This window comes from Eucyclogobius newberryi, unplaced genomic scaffold (assembly GCF_026437365.1).
Source record: "Eucyclogobius newberryi isolate DKJ021-1_F unplaced genomic scaffold, fEucNew1.0.hap1 SCAF_19, whole genome shotgun sequence".
NCBI classification, from domain to species: domain Eukaryota; kingdom Metazoa; phylum Chordata; class Actinopteri; order Gobiiformes; family Gobiidae; genus Eucyclogobius; species Eucyclogobius newberryi.
The window spans coordinates 10,010,983-10,029,520 of NW_027315823.1; the positions used below are offsets into that span (position 1 = coordinate 10,010,983).

At 45.0% G+C, this 18,538-nt stretch overlaps 1 protein-coding gene and 1 non-coding gene across 2 annotated transcripts; one reads left to right on the top strand and one right to left on the bottom strand.

Moving 5' to 3' along the window:
* Positions 1 to 11,613: 11,613 nt before the first annotated feature.
* trnaf-gaa (transfer RNA phenylalanine (anticodon GAA)) lies at positions 11,614 to 11,686 on the bottom strand. The gene has a single exon. It is a non-coding gene; the product is annotated as a tRNA-Phe (tRNA).
* Positions 11,687 to 11,924: 238 nt separating this feature from the next.
* rpn1 (ribophorin I) lies at positions 11,925 to 18,273 on the top strand. Its single transcript, XM_072451686.1, has 10 exons — positions 11,925 to 12,248; positions 12,849 to 12,913; positions 12,995 to 13,301; positions 13,386 to 13,595; positions 13,681 to 13,873; positions 13,979 to 14,078; positions 14,161 to 14,299; positions 16,796 to 16,915; positions 17,014 to 17,259; positions 17,490 to 18,273. Exons 1-10 carry the CDS (start codon positions 12,024 to 12,026, stop codon positions 17,670 to 17,672), a joined length of 1,788 nt encoding a protein of 595 aa, XP_072307787.1. The 5' UTR covers positions 11,925 to 12,023; the 3' UTR covers positions 17,673 to 18,273.
* Positions 18,274 to 18,538: the final 265 nt, after the last annotated feature.

The window sequence follows — 18,538 nt, forward strand, 5'->3', positions numbered from 1 at the left end:
CTCTAGACAAGTGGGGCATCTAAAGTTATTCAAATTTTATGGATAACATTTACGGTCTCTGTGCAGCTGAGCCGCAAAATTTTCGCAGAATTTGGACTATTTGGCCTTCAGAGTGGCCTATAAACAAGAGTTTTTCCAAATGACATGACATTTTGCACACAATTCTCATTTGCCATCCCCAAAATAAAAGTATGGGAGCCAAAGTCATATTTGGTAAAGCGTAGCCGTAGCGATGACAGAAACATCCCATGTTATCCCTATGGGGAAACCGCAAAATCTCTCAAATGACCACATTTTTACACTTCACACTTTAACAAACTCCTCCTAGGGCGATTACCCGATCAAGTTCATATTTGGAGAATATCATCTACACAAGCGGGGCATCAAAAGTTATCCATATTTTGATTCTAAGTGCTACGGTCTCTGTGCGGTAGAGCCGCAAATATATGTCACAAATGGGAAAAACGCCAAATCCTTGAAATGTTCACATTTACGCTTCACACTTTAATGAACTCCTCTGTGGGCAATAGCTCGATCAAGTTCATATCTGGGGAAAATAATCTACACAAGCGGAGCATCAAAAGTTATCCATATTTTTATTCCAAGTGTCACGGTCTCTGTGCGCTGGAGCTGCACATTTGACCAACATTTGTGTTCATTTGCACTGGTTAAGCACAGCATTGTACATGTCCAATGTGTCGCTGTCTTAGTTCTTAGACAATTACGTTAGCGCCAACTCTGTAAAATGCAGAGAGCAGAGTCGGAAGGCCGGCGGCCCGCGAGGGCCGTTGGATGCCGCTTGCGGCTTTAATTTTTATTGTTCTTCTTCAGCGCTTTGAACTCTAATTTGACCCCCTGAACATGCTCAAAAACTCACCAAACTTTGCCCAAAATTCAGAATCGGCGAAAACATTTTTTTTTTCTGGGCCATTTTTTTTTTCGTTAAAAAATGGCGCGACAGCGCCACAGACAAAAGTCAAAATACATTGCGCCTATGGGAGACGCCCCGAGGTCAACTTTGGCGTAAAGCTACGAAATTCGGGACACGTATTCCTCTCGTGAGGACAAAAAAAAAAATATTATTGTGGCCACGCCCCCAGACTTACCCTATGGCCGCCATCTTCCTTTGAAAATGAAAACAAGCTGAGTTAGCCATTTTGTTTACGTCAAACTTTGACGAACTCCTCCTAGGGCGTTTTGCCCACCGACTTCAAAATCGGCGTACGTCCTCTGAACAAGTGGGGCATCTAAAGTTATCCAATTTTTGAGATACCTTTTACGGTCTGTGTGCGGCGCAGCCGCAAAGTTGGACAACTTATTTTGGAATATTGCAGATCTAAAAATTGCTCCCATTTGATCAAAACCAGTCCGATTAGGACCAAATTTGAATCAGTTGTTAAACTTTCTAGTTTGGACCAGTTTAGGCTGACAAAATTGAAATGGCCACGATAGCGCCCCCTACAGAGTGACCTTTAAATTAACATTGAAGGTCAAAAATTTGTTTTACCAAAATTGTCTAAACTTTACCCAAAATTCTATTTTGCCGTCCCGATCACAAAAGCCAATCACAAAAATGCCTCAATTTTTACGGCGTAGTCGTAGCGATGACAGAAACCTCCCATGTTATCCCTATGGGAAAACCACAAAATCTCTCAAATTACCACATTTTTATGTTTTACACTTTAACGAAGTCCTCCTAGTGCGTTTTGCCCACCAACCTCAAAATCGGTGTACGTCCCCTAGACAAGTGGTGCATCTAAAGTTATCCAAATTTTAAGGATAACTTTTACGGTCTCTGTGCGACGGAGCCGCAAACGTTTCCCAGAATTCTGATTATTTGGCCTTCAGAGTGGCCTATAAACAATAGAGTTTTTCCAAATGACATGACATTTTGCACAAGTCATATTTTGTATGGGATAACCGTAGCGATGACAGAAACATCCCATGTTATCCTTATGGGAAAATCGCAAAATCGCTCAAATCACCACATTTTTACACTTCACACTTTAACAAACTCCTCCTAGGGCGATTGTCCGATCAAACTCATATTTGGGGAAAATCATCTACACAAACGGGGCATCAAAAGTTATCCATATTTTGATTTTAAATGGTACGGTCTCTGTGCCGTGGAGCTGCAAATATATGTCAGAAATGGGAAAAACGCCAAATCCTTGAAATGTTCACATTTACGCTTCACACTTTAACAAACTCCTCCTAGTGCGTTTGGCCCACCAATCTCAAAATCGGTGTACCTCCTCTAGACAAGTGGGGCATCTAAAGTTATTCAAATTTTATGGATAACATTTACGGTCTCTGTGCAGCTGAGCCACAAACTTTTCGCAGAATTTGGACTATTTGGCCTTCAGAGTGGCCTATAAACAAGAGTTTTTCCAAATGACATGACATTTTGCACACAATTCTCATTTGCCATCCCCAAATTAAAAGTATGGGAGCCAAAGTCATATTTGGTAAAGCGTAGCCGTAGCGATGACAGAAACATCCCATGTTATCCCTATGGGGAAACCGCAAAATCTCTCAAATGACCACATTTTTACACTTCACACTTTAACAAACTCCTCCTAGGGCGATTACCCGATCAAGTTCATATTTGGGGAGAATCATCTACACAAGCGGGGCATCAAAAGTTATGCATATTTTGATTTTAAGTACTCAAATCAAAATCAAATCAATTTATTTTTGTAAGGCCCAAAATCACAACAACAGTTGCCTCTGAGGGCCACAGGGAGAAATGAATCAACAATGTCTGTGGTGGCGATGAAGTCAGACAATGTCTGTGGTGGCGAGGGACGATGTCCCAGGATCCTCTAGGGTCTCTGTACTAGGGTCTCTGTGCGGTAGAGCCGCAAATATATTTCACAAATGGGAAAAACGCCAAATCCTTGAAATGTTCACATTTATGCTTCACACTTTAATGAACTCCTCTGTGGGCAATAGCTCGATCAAGCTCATATTTGGGGAAAATAATCTACACAAGTGGAGCATCAAAAGTTATCCATATTTTTATTCCAAGTGTCACGGTCTCTGTGCGCTGGAGCTGCACATTTGACCAACATTTGTGTTCATTTGCACTGGTTAAGCACAGCATGTACATGTGCAGAGTCGGAAGGCCGGCGGCCCGCGAGGGCCGTTGGATGCCGCTTGCGGCTTTAATTCTTCTTCTTGTTCTTCTTGTTCTTCTTGTTCTTCTTGTTCTTCTTGTTCTTCTTCTTCTTCTTCTTCTTCTTCTTCTTCTTCTTCTTCTTCGTCATTATTTTTCAGACTTCATTCTTTAGACATTATTTTTCAGACTTCATTCTTTAGACATTATTTTTCAGACTTCATTCTTTAGAATTCCCTCTTTAGCCGATAATATAATAAATCCATGTCTTTAGCTCTGACTTCTTCTTCTTAGACTTTATTCTTTAGACATTACCGCCTCCTACTGTAGTTGTACAGCTTAGACCTCATTCTTTAGACTTTAATAAATAATAATAAATAATCGTTTTTGGCCCACAGAAACAAAGAGAAAGTGTTAACGGTCACCTCCAGAGTCTCGCTCTAAAACCTACAAACCAAGTTAGAAAATCTGGGGGTAATAATGGACCCAGACTTGAACTTCAACAGCCAGCAGCTTTTTACCATCTAAAAAACATGGCCAAAATCAAAAATATAGTGTCAAAACCAGATTTAGAGAGACTTATCCATGCGTTTGTCTCCAGTAGATTAGACTGTAACGGCCTGCTCCATGGCCTCTCCAAACGAGCTGTAAAACAGCTGCAGTACATCCAGAACGCTGCTGCCTGACCAGAACCAGGAAGTATGATCACATTAGTCCTGTTCTCAGGTCTCTGCACTGCCCCCTGTGGCTCAGAGAATAGACTTTAAAGCAGCTCTGCTTGTGTACAAGACTCTCCATGGCCTAGCACCAAAGTACATCTCGGACATGTTAGTGCCATATGAACCATCTCGGACTCTGAGGACCTCAGGGACCGGCCTCCTGCTGGTGCCCAGAGTCAGGACTAAACATAGACCGGCCTCCTGCTGGTGCCAGAGTCAGGACTAAACATGGACCGACCTCCTGCTGGTGCCAGAGTCAGGACTCAACATGGACCGGCCTCCCGCTGGTGCCAGTGTCAGGACTAAACATGGACCGGCCTCCTGCTGGTGCCAGAGTCAGGACTAAACATGGACCGGCCTCCTGCTGGTGCCCAGAGTCAGGACTAAACATGGAGCGGCCTCCTGCTGGTGCCAGAGTCAGGACTAAACATGGACCGGCCTCCTGCTGGTGCCAGTGTCAGGACTAAACATGGACCGACCTCCTGCTGGTGCCAGAGTCAGGACTAAACATGGAGAATCTGCATTTCAGTTTTATGCAGCTGGTCAGTCTTCCTGAAGATGTGAGACAGGCTTCTACTCTGACAATGTTCAAATCAAGCTAAAAACAGTTTTGTTTTGCTGCGCATACGACTGAAAGGATTTTTCTTTGCGCTCTTCTCTTTTGTTTGTAATTTCATTAGTTTAGACAATCAGTTGGATTGATTTGGACTCCGAAAACATGTTACCCTTTGTGGCTCGGTGTTTTTTATTACATTTTTTTATTTAGTTAATTTTATTGTATTTCTGTTTCTGTAATTTCTTTGTGATTTGAATGCATTTTTCCTGTTGTGTTTGAATTGCGTTGTTGTTGTTGTTGTTTTATGGCGGTTGGCATCCGAGTGTTGCATTACCGCCAGACTTTATTGTTGTTGTTGTTGTTGTTGTTTTATGGCGGTTGACATCCGAGTGTTGCATTACCGCCAGACTTTATTCCTTAGACTTTGTCGTAGTCCTAAAAGTTCTTCTTCCAGTGCCTTGACTTCCAGTGCTTTGTCCTCAGACTCTGTTGTAGTCCGTAAAAGTACTCCTTCCATTGCTTTGGTGTTACAAAGCCCATGAGGTCATGATATGTCTTTGTGACTAGAATAGTTGTTGTTGTTTCAGAGACCAACCGGCTTTATTCCAGGGAGACCCTTCTTCATCTTCCTCTCCTTCTTTGACGTTCGGTGCTTCCACCGTACAGCTTTATTCTTTAGGCTTCATTCTATAGGCCCCAATATTTCCACTGATGTCGCTGCTTGGTAGCCGTGCGTCTATGAGACTGGGCGAGGACAGGAGACCACCCCCACCCCCATCTCGTCACTCTGATCACTCTGACTCCCCACAAGCAGACCCCCATCACTCCGACTCCCATTTAGCGCCTTTAGCCTGTTTTCTATATCTGCCCAATCAAGCTCCTTTGTTCCAAGGAATCTCCCTGCAGCTTTAGCAATGATCCTGATCCTTTCAGTTCTGCTTTGAGTCTGAGCAGCACAGTTTACAACATCCACCATAAAGAGTACAAAATCCTCTCTATCCACAACCAGGGTATTCTCATTAATTCTGGAACCTGCACACTTGGGACCTCCACTCTTGAAACCTTCACACTTCTTGGGAGCCACGCTGGCCTTTCTCATTTCGCCCTGGCTGGGAGCAGCGCTGGCTCCTCTCTCTGTATTTACTCTAAACTCGTTACTTGAAACTTTCTTGACTGCATCTGCATAGGATATATCTTGAGAGACCTTTATTTTCTGCACCTCAGCAGCTCTTTTGCTAAACCTGCATCCCCCGTAGGGAGAGCTATGTTCTTCCCCACAGTTACAGCACTTCAGTTTTGCACCCACGTCACACTTCCCATACTCATGATCTCCTGCACATTTACCACACCTTTGCCTCCCTCTACAGACCGCTGCAATATGCCCAAAGCGCTGGCACTTAAAGCAACGCAGGGGCGGCGGAACATATGGCCTGACGCTATAGCACATGTACCCAATGAACACCTTACTAGGCAGGCACCTCCCTTCAAGTGTTACCATTACCGACAAGCTGTCACATCTTACCCCAAACCGGGTCACCTTCAAACGCCTAGCGTCCACCACCGTAACTCCAGTCAAATTCTCCTTAACTTCATCCACAGACGTGGCCGTAGGGACACCTACGATAACTCCTCTGACCGTGTTTCTTTCAGCATTAGACACAAGAATGTCCTTTCCACCCAGACGTTTAGTTCCAATCGCCTTCCGTTGCTGAGCCGCGTCCTTGCACACGACCAGCAGCGAGCCATCTCTAAGGACACTCGCACTCTTGATCACTCCCACAGCTACAGTTAGGCTCTTTGACAATGTTGTTGTTGTTGTTGTTGTTGTTGTTTTATGGCGGTTGGCATCCGAGTGTTGCATTACCGCCAGACTTTATTCCTCAGACGTTTCGCAGTCCTCAGACTCTGTCGTAGTCCGTAAAAGTACTCCTCCCATTGCTTTGGCGTTACAAATCCCATGAGGTCATGATGTGTTTTTGTGACTAGAATAGTTGTTGTGTCAGAGACCAACCGGCCTTATTCCAGGGAGACTCTTCTTCACCTTCCTCGCCCTCTTTGAGGTTCGGTGCTTTGGAAGTACAAAGCCCATGAGATCATGGGACGTCTTTGTTGTTTTACAAAGCCCATGAGGTCATGGGACGTCTTTGTCGTTTTATCCTTTAGAAGTCCTTCTTCCATCACTTTGGCGTTTCTAGGCCCATGAAGTCCAAGCGCGTTAGAACATCCTCTTGCTCCTCATCCTTGGCTCAGTCTCCAACACCCCCACCTCTATAAACGTTTACCCAGCCGTGTGCTACATAAGTAAGCAACCACAGCCTGACACAAACCCTGTGACTGGATCGCCAGAACGTTCCGCAGATTGAACTCCCGCCCATTATTCCGAAACCACAAGGCCAACCCGGCCCTTTCCCTATCATAAGCCTCACAGCAAATCAGCACATGCTCGACAGTCTCTGGCACCCGACAGTGACCACACAGACCGGTCGGATGTTTGCCTATCCTACTCAGTGACCAATTGAGTCCAGTATGGCCAATCCTCATGCGGGCAAAGGCCCTTTCCTCCCACGCGTCCCTGCCCATAGACCCGCAAGGACCCACACTACCCTGTATGTGATAGAGATGCCGTCCAGTAACACAGTGGCTCCAAAATTCCTGCCAAAGGCCGACCACATGACTCTTGATAACGGGCTTGATTTCAGATTTGCTTAACTAAACCGCCACATCAATTGATGGCCGCCTAAGGGAACGTTTAGCCAGTGCATCAGCCATTTCGTTACCATCCACCCCCACATGCGCAGGGACCCAAAAGAAGGAAACCCTCACATCCTTCCTGGACAGGGAGAGCATCAGACAGAAGATGCCATTCAACACATCCTGTCTGCAATCCGATTTCCCAGATTTAATGCTTTGCAATGCAGAAAGGCTGTCAGAGGCCACCACAATGCCGCAACACTGCAAAGCAGATTCCGCCCATTCCAATGCAAGCTAACATCAACAGGAGCCGGGACAAACTTCCACGGAGCTATAGCAGACAAAGCCACCGACGGGCTCACACGCAGATCACCAACCCCCGCAAGCCGCGCCTTCGCATTTCCTACCTGGCTAAAAACCATACCGCCAGCCTCACTCTGCCCCCCATCAACCCTGAGAAAGTCCCTCACCGGGTGAGAGCTCGTATGACCTTGCACATTCACCCAGTAAGCCAACAGAAGTTCTAGCCTCCGGAGCCGTAACGGCAATTCCCCCAACTCAACCTGCAGCGCCGAGACAGGGGAGGTCCTAAAAGCCCTACAGCAGATGCGCAAGGCCTGGGCTTGCTCCACATCAAGCTTCTTTAAGTTAGTCTCAGCCGCAGACATGTAGGCTATACAGCCATAATCAATAGCCGCCCTCATGACGGCCCGATAAATACCCAGGAGCGACCTTCTGCTGGCCCCCCAGTCCTGGCCGGATAGACAACGAAGCAAGTTATTCACCCTTTTGCATTTACCACTGACCTCATCAATGTGCTGACGCCAACTAAGCCTCTCGTCAAAGGTGACCCCCAAGAACCTCACCTCCCTGACCTGTTCGAGCACCTGCCCATGCAGTCGAAGGGAGACGTCCCTATGCCCATTGAAGAAACAGATCACTTGAGACTTCCGTACGGACAGTTTAAACCCCCACTTCAGGGTCCACTGCTCCACCTGCTGTATTGCCCTTTGCAGTTTCGCCTCGTAAAACCGGAGATTCCTCCCTCTCACCCATAGAGCGCCATCGTCAGCATAAAGGCTCCTCCCAACAGACCCATCCACGTCGTCAAAGATGTCCTTAATCATAACATTGAACAAGATAGGGCTACACACACTCCCCTGCGGGATCCAATTCTCCACCCCATAGACCCCAGAGTAAGCAGCGCCCACTCTGGTTTGGATACGCCGGCCAGACAGAAAGCTCCGGACCCAGTTAAACAGTTTACCCTTCACACCACACTTCCGCAGCTTAATGAGGAGCCCATCCTTCCAAACCATATCGTACGCCTTCTCCACATCGAAGAGCACCGCAATAACCTTTTCTTTCTGAGCCCTGGCCAGCTGGATATCAGATTCCAAACACAACACGGAATCCATGGTGTTCCTGCCCCTACGGAAACCACTCTGGTGCGCGGGAAGCAAACCCTGACTCTCCAAGAAGTAATCCAACCGCTCGGTAACCATGCGCTCCATCGTTTTCCCGAGCTGCGACGTCAAGGCAATCGGCCTATAACTTGAAGGGTCAGACGCTGGCCTACCCGGCTTCAGAACCGGCACCACCGTAGACTGTTTCCACGCAGATGGAACACAACCTGAATCCCAAACACGGTTGAAAAGACCCAGGACTAGCCCAAGCGTGTCATCAGTCAAATGAGAGAGCATGTCATAGCACACCTCATCTTTACCCGGGGCTGTCTGTTTCGCCTTAGAAAGTGCTCTCCTTAGCTCAAACAAACTAAACGGAAGGTCAAGGTCATCTTGAGTCGAAGGCTGGTGCCCAATCAGCTCAGAATTCTGGGCCAGAGTACTCTCCCTGTAGTGCCTTTCCGCAGGTGAGAGATTGTCAGAGCTGTGCACCGACACAAAGGTGCTGGCCAACAGTTCAGCTTTGTCAACGTCGCTGACTGCTTCAACACCATTCAGTATTAGGACCGGGGTCCCATGACGGCGCTCAACCCCATGCATCCGCTTAATCATCCCCCAAACATCCCCGAGACGCGTTTCTCTCCCAATTTTGGAACAATACCGCCTCCAATAGGCACTCTTGGCCGTTCTTACAGTTTTCCGCACAACAGCGCGGGCCATCTTGTAGTCAATGAGGGCACCCTCAGTGTGGGTAACCCTTAGCCGGCAAAACGCCGCATTTCTCGCCCTAACAGCATGACCACATGCTTCATTCCACCACGGCACCCGCTTCCTATGTCCACTACCACCACTCTTAGGAATCGTGCCTACCGCTGACTGTGTGATGAGCGAGACAATTGCACTATTGAGATCATCCACCTGAGTCAATCCTCCTTCCTGCAGAACCCTAGAACCATCATCAGCTTTCCTCAGGAAAGCCCCCCAGTTCGCCCTTGCCAACTGCCACCTCTGGATCCTCGTCCCCCTGACCACACAGCTCCCAAAGCCAATCTCGGTGCGGACTAGATAGTGATCGCTACCAAAAGAAAGATTACCAAGAACCTCCCAACTACAAACACCAGCTAACTCCTTGGACACAAGCGTAAGATCTATTGCACTTTCCGTACTGGTCCCCATATCATAGCGGGTCCCACTCCCATCATTCAGACAAACCAACTCCCTTTGATTGATAAAACCCTCTACCACCTGCCCATACCTATCGGTACCACTACCGCCCCACAAAGCGCTATGCGCATTAAAATCCCCACACCACACGGCCTTTCCCCGAACATCCTTACCGATACTATGTAAGGACTCTAACGTTAACTCACCACACGGATTATAAAGGTTAACCACAGTAACAGCTTCACCACCCAGCCAGACCCTCACCGCCAGAGCCTCCGGCGCTTTACTCACACTGACAACAACGTAATTTAGGTCATCTCGGACAAACACAGCCACACCTCCGCCTCTACCCTGCTCCCTATCATTCCTAACACACACATACCCTTGTATCCCAAAACCCTACCTAGGTCGTAACCAAGTCTCCTGCACGCACATAACGTGAGGCTTGTTCAACAAGGTAGAGACAAAATGCTTAAATTCCTGGCCATTAGCACGAAGACTACGCGCATTCCATTGCAAGACAACCACCGCCATTATGAGCCCCCGGAACCTGACGGCGCATCGGGAGCCCCCCCACTCCCACTGCCAGAATGGGGCAGGGTGCCTTCCCGCAGCGCATCCTCTATCTCCGTCCACTCGGGACCCCCAGCTCCAAAGTACTTCCCTGCAGCCTTAGCGATGATCTTAGTCTTTTCGGATCTCTTCTTGGTTTGACCAGTACAGTTAATCACTTCCACCATAAAGAGGAAGAAATCTTTCCGCTTCACAACCAGTACATCCTCCGCACCCACAGGGCCTCTGCCCGTGGAAGCCACACTCACAGGCATCCCAGTGGGGACCTCCCCCTGGCCGCGGGTAACGCTGCCCCCTCCCCTGTCGCCTAGGACACCAGCAGCACTGGCAGCCCCCACTGCATCCACCTTCACCTGACTACCAGACACCTTCTTGACCGCATCTGCGTAGGATATGCCTTGAGAGGCTCTAACTTTTTGCACCTCAGCAGCCCTCTTGCTGAACACGCATCCCCCGTAGGCAGAGCTATGCTCTCCCCCACAGTTACAGCACTTGAGTTTTGCTCCGTCGTCACACTTCCCATACTCGTGGTCTCCTGCACATTTACCACACTTCTGCTTCCCTCTACAGACCGCTGCAATATGCCCAAAGCGCTGGCACTTGAAGCAACGCAGGGGCGGCAGAACATATGGGCGTACGCCATAGCGCATGTACCCAACGCACACCACACGAGGCAGGATCCCACCTTCAAATCTAATTATTATCGACAGGCTGTCACACCTTACCCCATCCCGAGTCATCTTCAACCGCCTAGCATCCACCACCTTAGCTCCAGTCAAATTCTCCTTTATGTCATCCACAGATGTCGTCGTAGGGACGCCTACGATACCTCCCCTGACCGTGCCTCTTACAGCATCAGACACAAGAATGTCCTTCCCCCCCAGACACTTAGCTTCAATCGCCTTCCTTTGCTGAGCCACGTCCTTGCACACGACCAGCAGCGAGCCATCCCTAAGGACACTCGCATGCTTGACCACAGTCAGGCTCCTTGTCAACGCCATCGGATCCCACCCCTTAAAGGACGCATTATCCTGCGCGAGCTTTATGAACACCTTACACTCTGAACTCACATCCCCGATATCTGCAACCCCCCCGCCCTGCTCCTCACTGAGAGAGCCCTCCATAGACGAGCAAGAAGACGCTCTACGTTGCACAGGATCAGTGGCTCCAGGGGAGTCCTCCCCGCTGTTCATATCGTCACCGACCAGGTCACGCTTCCTCTTCTTCTTCCCGTCATACGGACCGAGGCGAATTGCGTTGTGTATGAAATGTGCCCTACAAATAAACTTGCTGTGCCTTTATTCTTTAGACTTTATTCTTTTCTGTTCACAAACAAAGCTTTCAGCGTGGGATTTGTTAGGTCATAAACAAAAAGGCTTCACACGATGCCGAAACCCGGGATCGAACCAGGGACCTTTAGATCTTCAGTCTAACGCTCTCCCAACTGAGCTATTTCGGCACGCACACATTGTTGAAATGTATGTTATCAGAACCTGTTGTATCAAGTCGATCTCACCGTTTCTCTTCATGTAATATATTAAATTGCTGTTAATAGCCCCATTCGTTCCTTGGCTTATTTAAATACATATATTTGCACAAGAGACATTCTTTATTGTTCTTTTTTTTTTTTTTTTACAGAGCGCTACCTGACGTCATCACGCTGTGTCGAATGTAGCGTCATAATTATTTCCGCTGTAGTGCAGTGCGGCGGCCTTTCACTGCTGCAGCTCTGCAAACGCGCTCTTCTTTTATTTAAGTCCCCCTCTGCTAGTTTTGGATCCATACTCCGAACCAAAATGAATCTGCTAAGTTTTTGTACTTGTCTGTTGGTTGCACTGAGTGGAGTCTCGGCGGGTGGACTGGTGAACGAAGACGTGAAGAGGACAGTTGACTTGAGCTCTCATTTGGCTAAGATCACTACGGAGATCGTGCTGTCCAACCAGGGTCACACTGCCGTCCAGAGCTTCATTTTGTCCGTGGAACCGGACCTGGCACCGCACCTCGCATACATCGGAGCCTTGGTAACGTTTGGATTTCAAAACATCGCTGCGTGGTGATGGTACCGGCTTGTGAGCGTTAGCATGTTAGCTAGCTCATTGATTGCACACAGCGGCACCCCTTAAGCACGGCTATGCTTAGTTTATGCTCATACTTATTTTAAGCTTTAGTTTAAGTAACGATGTGTTGAGTGAAACGACGTCTTCCCCCAATAACCGTGACATGTGCATTTCTTGTCCACATCCTTGTGTGGGGGACACGGGATTGCTAAGTATATAGGCTAACGTGGGAAAAGCGCGCATTCAAAGCTCGTGAATGGTTTATATTTGCAGAGAGAAAATGAACTGGAGTTTGCTTGTATTAAAATGTAAATAATTGTATCATCATCTAAATTCATTCAGTTTATTCCGTGCAGATATTAGCTTGCGGCACGCTCCGTCAGTGGCTGAATGACACGTATGCGCTGGGCAGCACTTCCGCATGTGACGACACACTAGTCTTGCGCTTAAATTGAACGAATTGCACAAAATCGTTATACATATGCGCCTCGTGCACACATTTGTATATACATGCGAAATGTTAACAACATGTTGTGGTTTAAACCTCATTTGTTTTTTTTGCAGGTGAAGGTAGATGAGAAGGAGGATGGCTTACTGGAAATTCAGCAAAGTGACATTCAAGGCCACAGGTTGGTGCGACATAAAACTCTATACATTTTGGGCAGATAAAAAAAAAAAAAGAAGTTAAACTGTAATGCTTGTTGTTGCAGCGGGGATTTCTACAAGGTCCACCTTTCATCCAGCCTGTCCCCAGGAGCTCAGCTGAAAGTAAAGGTGGAGATGACCTTCAGCCATGTCCTGAAGCCCTTCCCCACTCAAATCACACAGGCTGAAAGGCAGCTGGTGGTTTTCCAGGGAAACCATTACATGTATTCCCCATATCTTACTCGCTCTCAGACTACTCGTGTCCGCCTAGCCTCCAAGAATGTAGAGAGTTACACAAAGTTGGGAAATCCCAACAAAAATGAGGAGATGATTGAATATGGACCATTCCGCGACATTGCTCCATATAGTGAGGTAGTTTAAAGAATATATATATACCTACAATTTGTAATTAAATAATGCAATCTGTGACATAACTGTGGCTTTCCTGACGTGTAGGATGCAATGAAGATCCATTATGAAAACAACTCTCCTTTCCTCACCATCAGTAGCCTGACTCGCACCATTGAAGTATCTCACTGGGGCAACATTGCTGTGGAGGAGACCATTGACCTGAGACACACTGGTGCTGTTCTCAAGGGAGCGTTTTCTCGTTATGATTACCAGCGCCAGTCGGACAGTGGGATCTCCTCTGTTAAATCTTTCAAGGTGATGGGATGCACTATATACAGACGCCTTACAAATTTAAATGTTGATGTTATACAGTGATGATGAAACCTGCTTTCTGCAATAGACCATCCTTCCAGCTTCAGCCCAAGATGTGTACTATAGAGATGAGATTGGCAACATCTCCACCTCCCATCTGCAGGTGTTGGATGACTCTGTTGAGGTGGAGGTTAGGCCCCGCTTCCCTCTGTTTGGAGGATGGAAAACTCACTATGTCATTGGTTACAATCTCCCAAGTTATGAATACCTCTACACTCTTGGTGAGCCTGTCCGTTGTTATCTAAATATCAAATGGGGAACTTGTATAACATGTACAGTGAATTGTTAAACAAAGGTTATTAATGTGTGCCCTGTTTGTACGTCAGGTGACCAGTATGCACTGAAGATGAGATTGGTTGACCATGTATATGATGATCAAGTTATTGATTCACTCACAGTGAAGATCATTTTGCCAGAGGGTGCCAGGTTGGTGACAAATCCCATACTATGTATATTGTGAACCCTTTTTTATTCTATTTTAGATTGACAATAACTTCTCTCTGAACAGAAACATCCACATGGAGACACCCTACAAGATTGATCGCCTGCCAAATCAGCTCCACTACACTTACTTGGACACATTTGGACGCCCAGTTTTGTTAGCTACTAAGGATAATCTGGTGGAACATCACATTCAGGATGTTGTGGTAAGAAAATAAGTCAATTTCAAAAGGGGGTTTGAGCTATAATCAAAACTACTTTGTCTGGTAGAATGCTGTGGTTCTTAACACATTCTACCTCGGGGGAATATTTGGCATAATGCAGTAAATTACCCAGCCAGTCCCTCCTACATTCTGTTCAAATGCAGAAGGGTCTGGAATCGGAAAAACTCAGTCCAACCACCACCGCTAATTTGTGTCACGTGTCTCTCAAATGTGGAAGAAATCTCTAAAATATTTTCGGAACATTCAAAACAAAATGTATATCTTCATTCACCTCAGATTTACAGAGTTTAGTGTATCGCTTGTTGACTCGGCGGAAGTCGGAAGCCACCATGTTTGTTTAGACACGAACGGACAATGTGTTTGTCTGATTGGTTAATCCGCCTGTCAATCACTCCCTTTGGAAATTGTAGCGACTGGGTTGGATTCCAGACCAAAACTTCTTTGTAAATTATTTTCAGAGCGTGTGGTCTTGGCTGGTCAGGCAAGTAAATTACTAAATTGATGGAGGTTGGTCAAAATGTCCTAAAAGTTTCAACACAAGATCAGTCTAAAGAAGTGCTACCGTACTTGTACAGAGGTGTGTGTGTGTGTGTGTGTGTGTGATATAATGTGATATAATGTGATATAGTGTGTGATATAATGTGATATAATGTGTGTGTGTGATATAATGTGATATAATGTGTGTGTGTGATATAATGTGATATAATGTGTGTGTGTGATATAATGTGATATAATGTGTGTGTGTGATATGTGATATAATGTGATATAATGTGTGTGTGTGATATAATGTGATATAATGTGTGTGTGTGTGTGATATAATGTGATATAGTGTGTGATATAATGTGATATAATGTGTGTGTGATATAATGTGATATAATGTGTGTGTGTGATATAATGTGATATAATGTGTGTGTGTGATATGTGATATAATGTGATATAATGTGATATAGTGTGTGATATAATGTGTGTGTGTGATATAATGTGATATAATGTGTGTGTGTGATATAATGTGATATAATGTGTGTGTGTGATATAATGTGATATAATGTGTGTGTGTGATATGTGATATAATGTGTGTGTGTGATATGTGATATAATGTGTGTGTGTGTGATATAATGTGATATAATGTGTGTGTGTGTGATATAATGTGATATAATGTGTGTGTGTGTGATATAATGTGATATAGTGTGTGTGTGTGTGATATAATGTGATATAGTGTGTGTGATATAATGTGATAGTGTGTGTGATATAATGTGATATAGTGTGTGTGATATAATGTGTGTGTGTGTGTGTGTGTGTGTGTGTGTGTGTGATATAGTGTGTGTGTGTGATATAGTGTGTGTGTGTGATATAGTGTGTGTGTGTGTGTGTGATATAGTGTGTGTGTGTGTGTGTGTGTGATATAGTGTGTGTGTGTGTGATATAGTGTGTGTGTGATATAGTGTGTGTGTGTGTGTGTGATATAGTGTGTGTGTGTGTGTGTGATATAGTGTGTGTGTGTGTGTGTGATATAGTGTGTGTGATAATGTGATAATGTGATATAGTGTGTGTGTGATAATGTGATATAGTGTGTGTGTGATAATGTGATATAGTGTGTGTGTGTGATAATGTGATATAGTGTGTGTGTGATAATGTGATATAGTGTGTGTGTGTGTGTGATAATGTGATATAGTGTGTGTGTGTGATAATGTGATATAGTGTGTGTGTGTGTGTGTGTGTGATATAGTGTGTGTGTGTGTGTGATATAGTGTGTGTGTGTGTGTGTGTGTGTGTGTGTGATATAGTGTGTGTGTGTGTGTGATATAGTGTGTGTGTGTGTGTGTGTGATATAGTGTGTGTGTGATATAGAGTGTGTGTGATATAGTGTGTGTGTGTGATATAGTGTGTGTGTGATATAGTGTGTGTGATATAGTGTGTGTGTGTGTGTGTGATATAGTGTGTGTGTGTGTGTGTGTGTGTGTGTGTGTGTGTGTGATATAGTGTGTGTGTGTGTGTGTGTGTGTGTGATATAGTGTGTGTGATATAGTGTGTGTGTGTGTGATAATGTGATATAGTGTGTGTGATATAGTGTGTGTGTGTGTGATAATGTGATATAGTGTGTGTGATATAGTGTGTGTGTGTGTGATAATGTGATATAGTGTGTGATATAGTGTGTGTGTGTGATAATGTGATATAGTGTGTGTGTGTGATAATGTGATATAGTGTGTGTGTGTGTGTGATAATGTGATATAGTGTGTGTGTGTGAGATAATGTGATATAGTGTGTGTGTGTGTGAGATAATGTGATATAGTGTGTGTGTGTGTGTGTGTGAGATAATGTGTGTGTGAGATAATGTGATAATGTGTGAGTGTGTGTTATAATGTGAGTGTGTGTGTGTGTGTGTGTGTTATAATGTGATATAATGTGTGTGTGTGTGAGAGATGTATAATGTGTGTGTGTGTGTGTGAGAGATGTATAATGTGTGTTTTCCCCCCACAGATTCATTATAACTTCAATAAGATCCTGATGCTACAAGAACCACTGCTTGTTGTTGGAGCCTTCTACATTCTTTTCTTTACAGTCATCATCTATGTACGCCTCGATTTTGCCATCACTAAGGTAACGATGTGGCCAATTTTGCCAGTTTTCCTGATTGTGTTGATGACCTCTTGCACATTTTATAATGTGTGTATTTACTACAATTGTACTTAAACCAGGATCCTGCTGCAGAGGTGCGCATGAAGGTAGCATCCATCACTGAGCAGGTGCTGACCCTGGTCAACAAACGCCTTGGCCTGTACAGGCACATGGATGAGGTGGTGAACCGCTACAAGCAGTCACGAGATACTGGTGCGCTCAACAGTGGACGGAAAACTCTAGAAGCAGACCACCGCACCCTGACCAACGACATCAGCTCTCTGCAGGCTCGGCTTAAAGCCGAGGGCTCAGACTTGGCTGAGAAGGTAATTTATTCCATATATATAGAAACGCTACAAGCTTTTGAAACCCTAAATTCACTTAGTTTGATTATTTTGATCAAATACAATGTAGAATTTTTTTTTTAAAGAAAGGATTCATATCCAGAGGAATTTACAGCTTATCTCCATAATAAAATTAGTCAAGTTTATTTGTCATGGTGTATTGCTGTTGTACTAAACCTTTAACCTCTTCCTATAACCTTTTTTTTTTTCAGGTTGGAGAGGTGCAGAAATTGGATGGTCAGGTGAAGGAGCTGGTGTGTCGCTCATGTCAGGAGGCAGAGAGGCTTGTTGCTGGTAAAGTTAAGAAGGAAGCCTACATTGAGAGCGACAAGAACCTGAACAGTAAGAGACAGGAGCTTGTGGGTCGCATTGACAGTCTGCTGGACGCACTTTAAAGTGCTCCACTACAGAGTTTGTTTACCTGATTTGTAATAAAAAAAAGTGTCAAGTCAAAGTTGAGTACATCGGAAATAAGAACATTTGATTCAGGTTTGAGATTTCCCCAAAAGGTTTTTGTGCCTATTAAAAAAAATTCACTGTTTGCTTAGTTACCGCAGCTTTAAAATATTCTGCCTACATGTTTGTTCCTGCAGTAGTACCAGTCACGGTTATTTTCATCTTGACATGTGAACCATTTTTTCACTTTGGGATTTGGGGAAGGGGAGGGCTGATTGTAATTGCTGAAGGTTCTAAATGTTGAGCCCTATGTCTTGTCTCACACACAACCTATCAATGTGACGAATGTATGGCTTTTTTTCCTCTTTTTTTTTTTTGGCACTTATTGTTTTTCTAGACATTTGCAGTATACTTGTTACTAAAGAGTTTGATCTTCATATACTAGTGCATTGTTTTATGTTCCCCCCTATATTTTTTATATGATTTACTTGTTTTGCAACTCTTTTATGACAATGAGATTGGTGTAAAACTAAAAATAGGTTCTTGTGAGAAAAGATATAGGCTTACATTGCAGTCTTTGAAATAAAGCTTTTGAAACAATTACATTGTCATCCATAAAGTATCTTTGGAAATGTACATGGGGCATACAATAGTTGAACAGCTCAGTCAGTTTGCCACTGGGGGCGCTGTTGTAACCTGTATGCAGGAGTCGTACTTAATTCATTGCAAAAGTCATAGCGGAGATGAATTTGAATCTCAAAGTATAGTATGTGTTTGGTGTCCAAAAGCTGAAAATCCACTCTGATTTTGCAAAGGGACTTTCCAGTACATTGTTTCACAACTCTGCTGAAACACCCCACCTATC

Coding starts and splice junctions, on each gene's coding strand:
- rpn1 (XM_072451686.1), top strand. CDS start 12,024: ATGAATCTGCTAAGTTTTTGTACTTGTCTGTTGGTTGCACTGAGTGGA. Junction 12,914..12,994: donor AGTGACATTCAAGGCCACAG/GTTGGTGCGACA, acceptor TTGTTGTTGCAG/CGGGGATTTCTACAAGGTCC. Junction 13,874..13,978: donor TGAATACCTCTACACTCTTG/GTGAGCCTGTCC, acceptor TTTGTACGTCAG/GTGACCAGTATGCACTGAAG.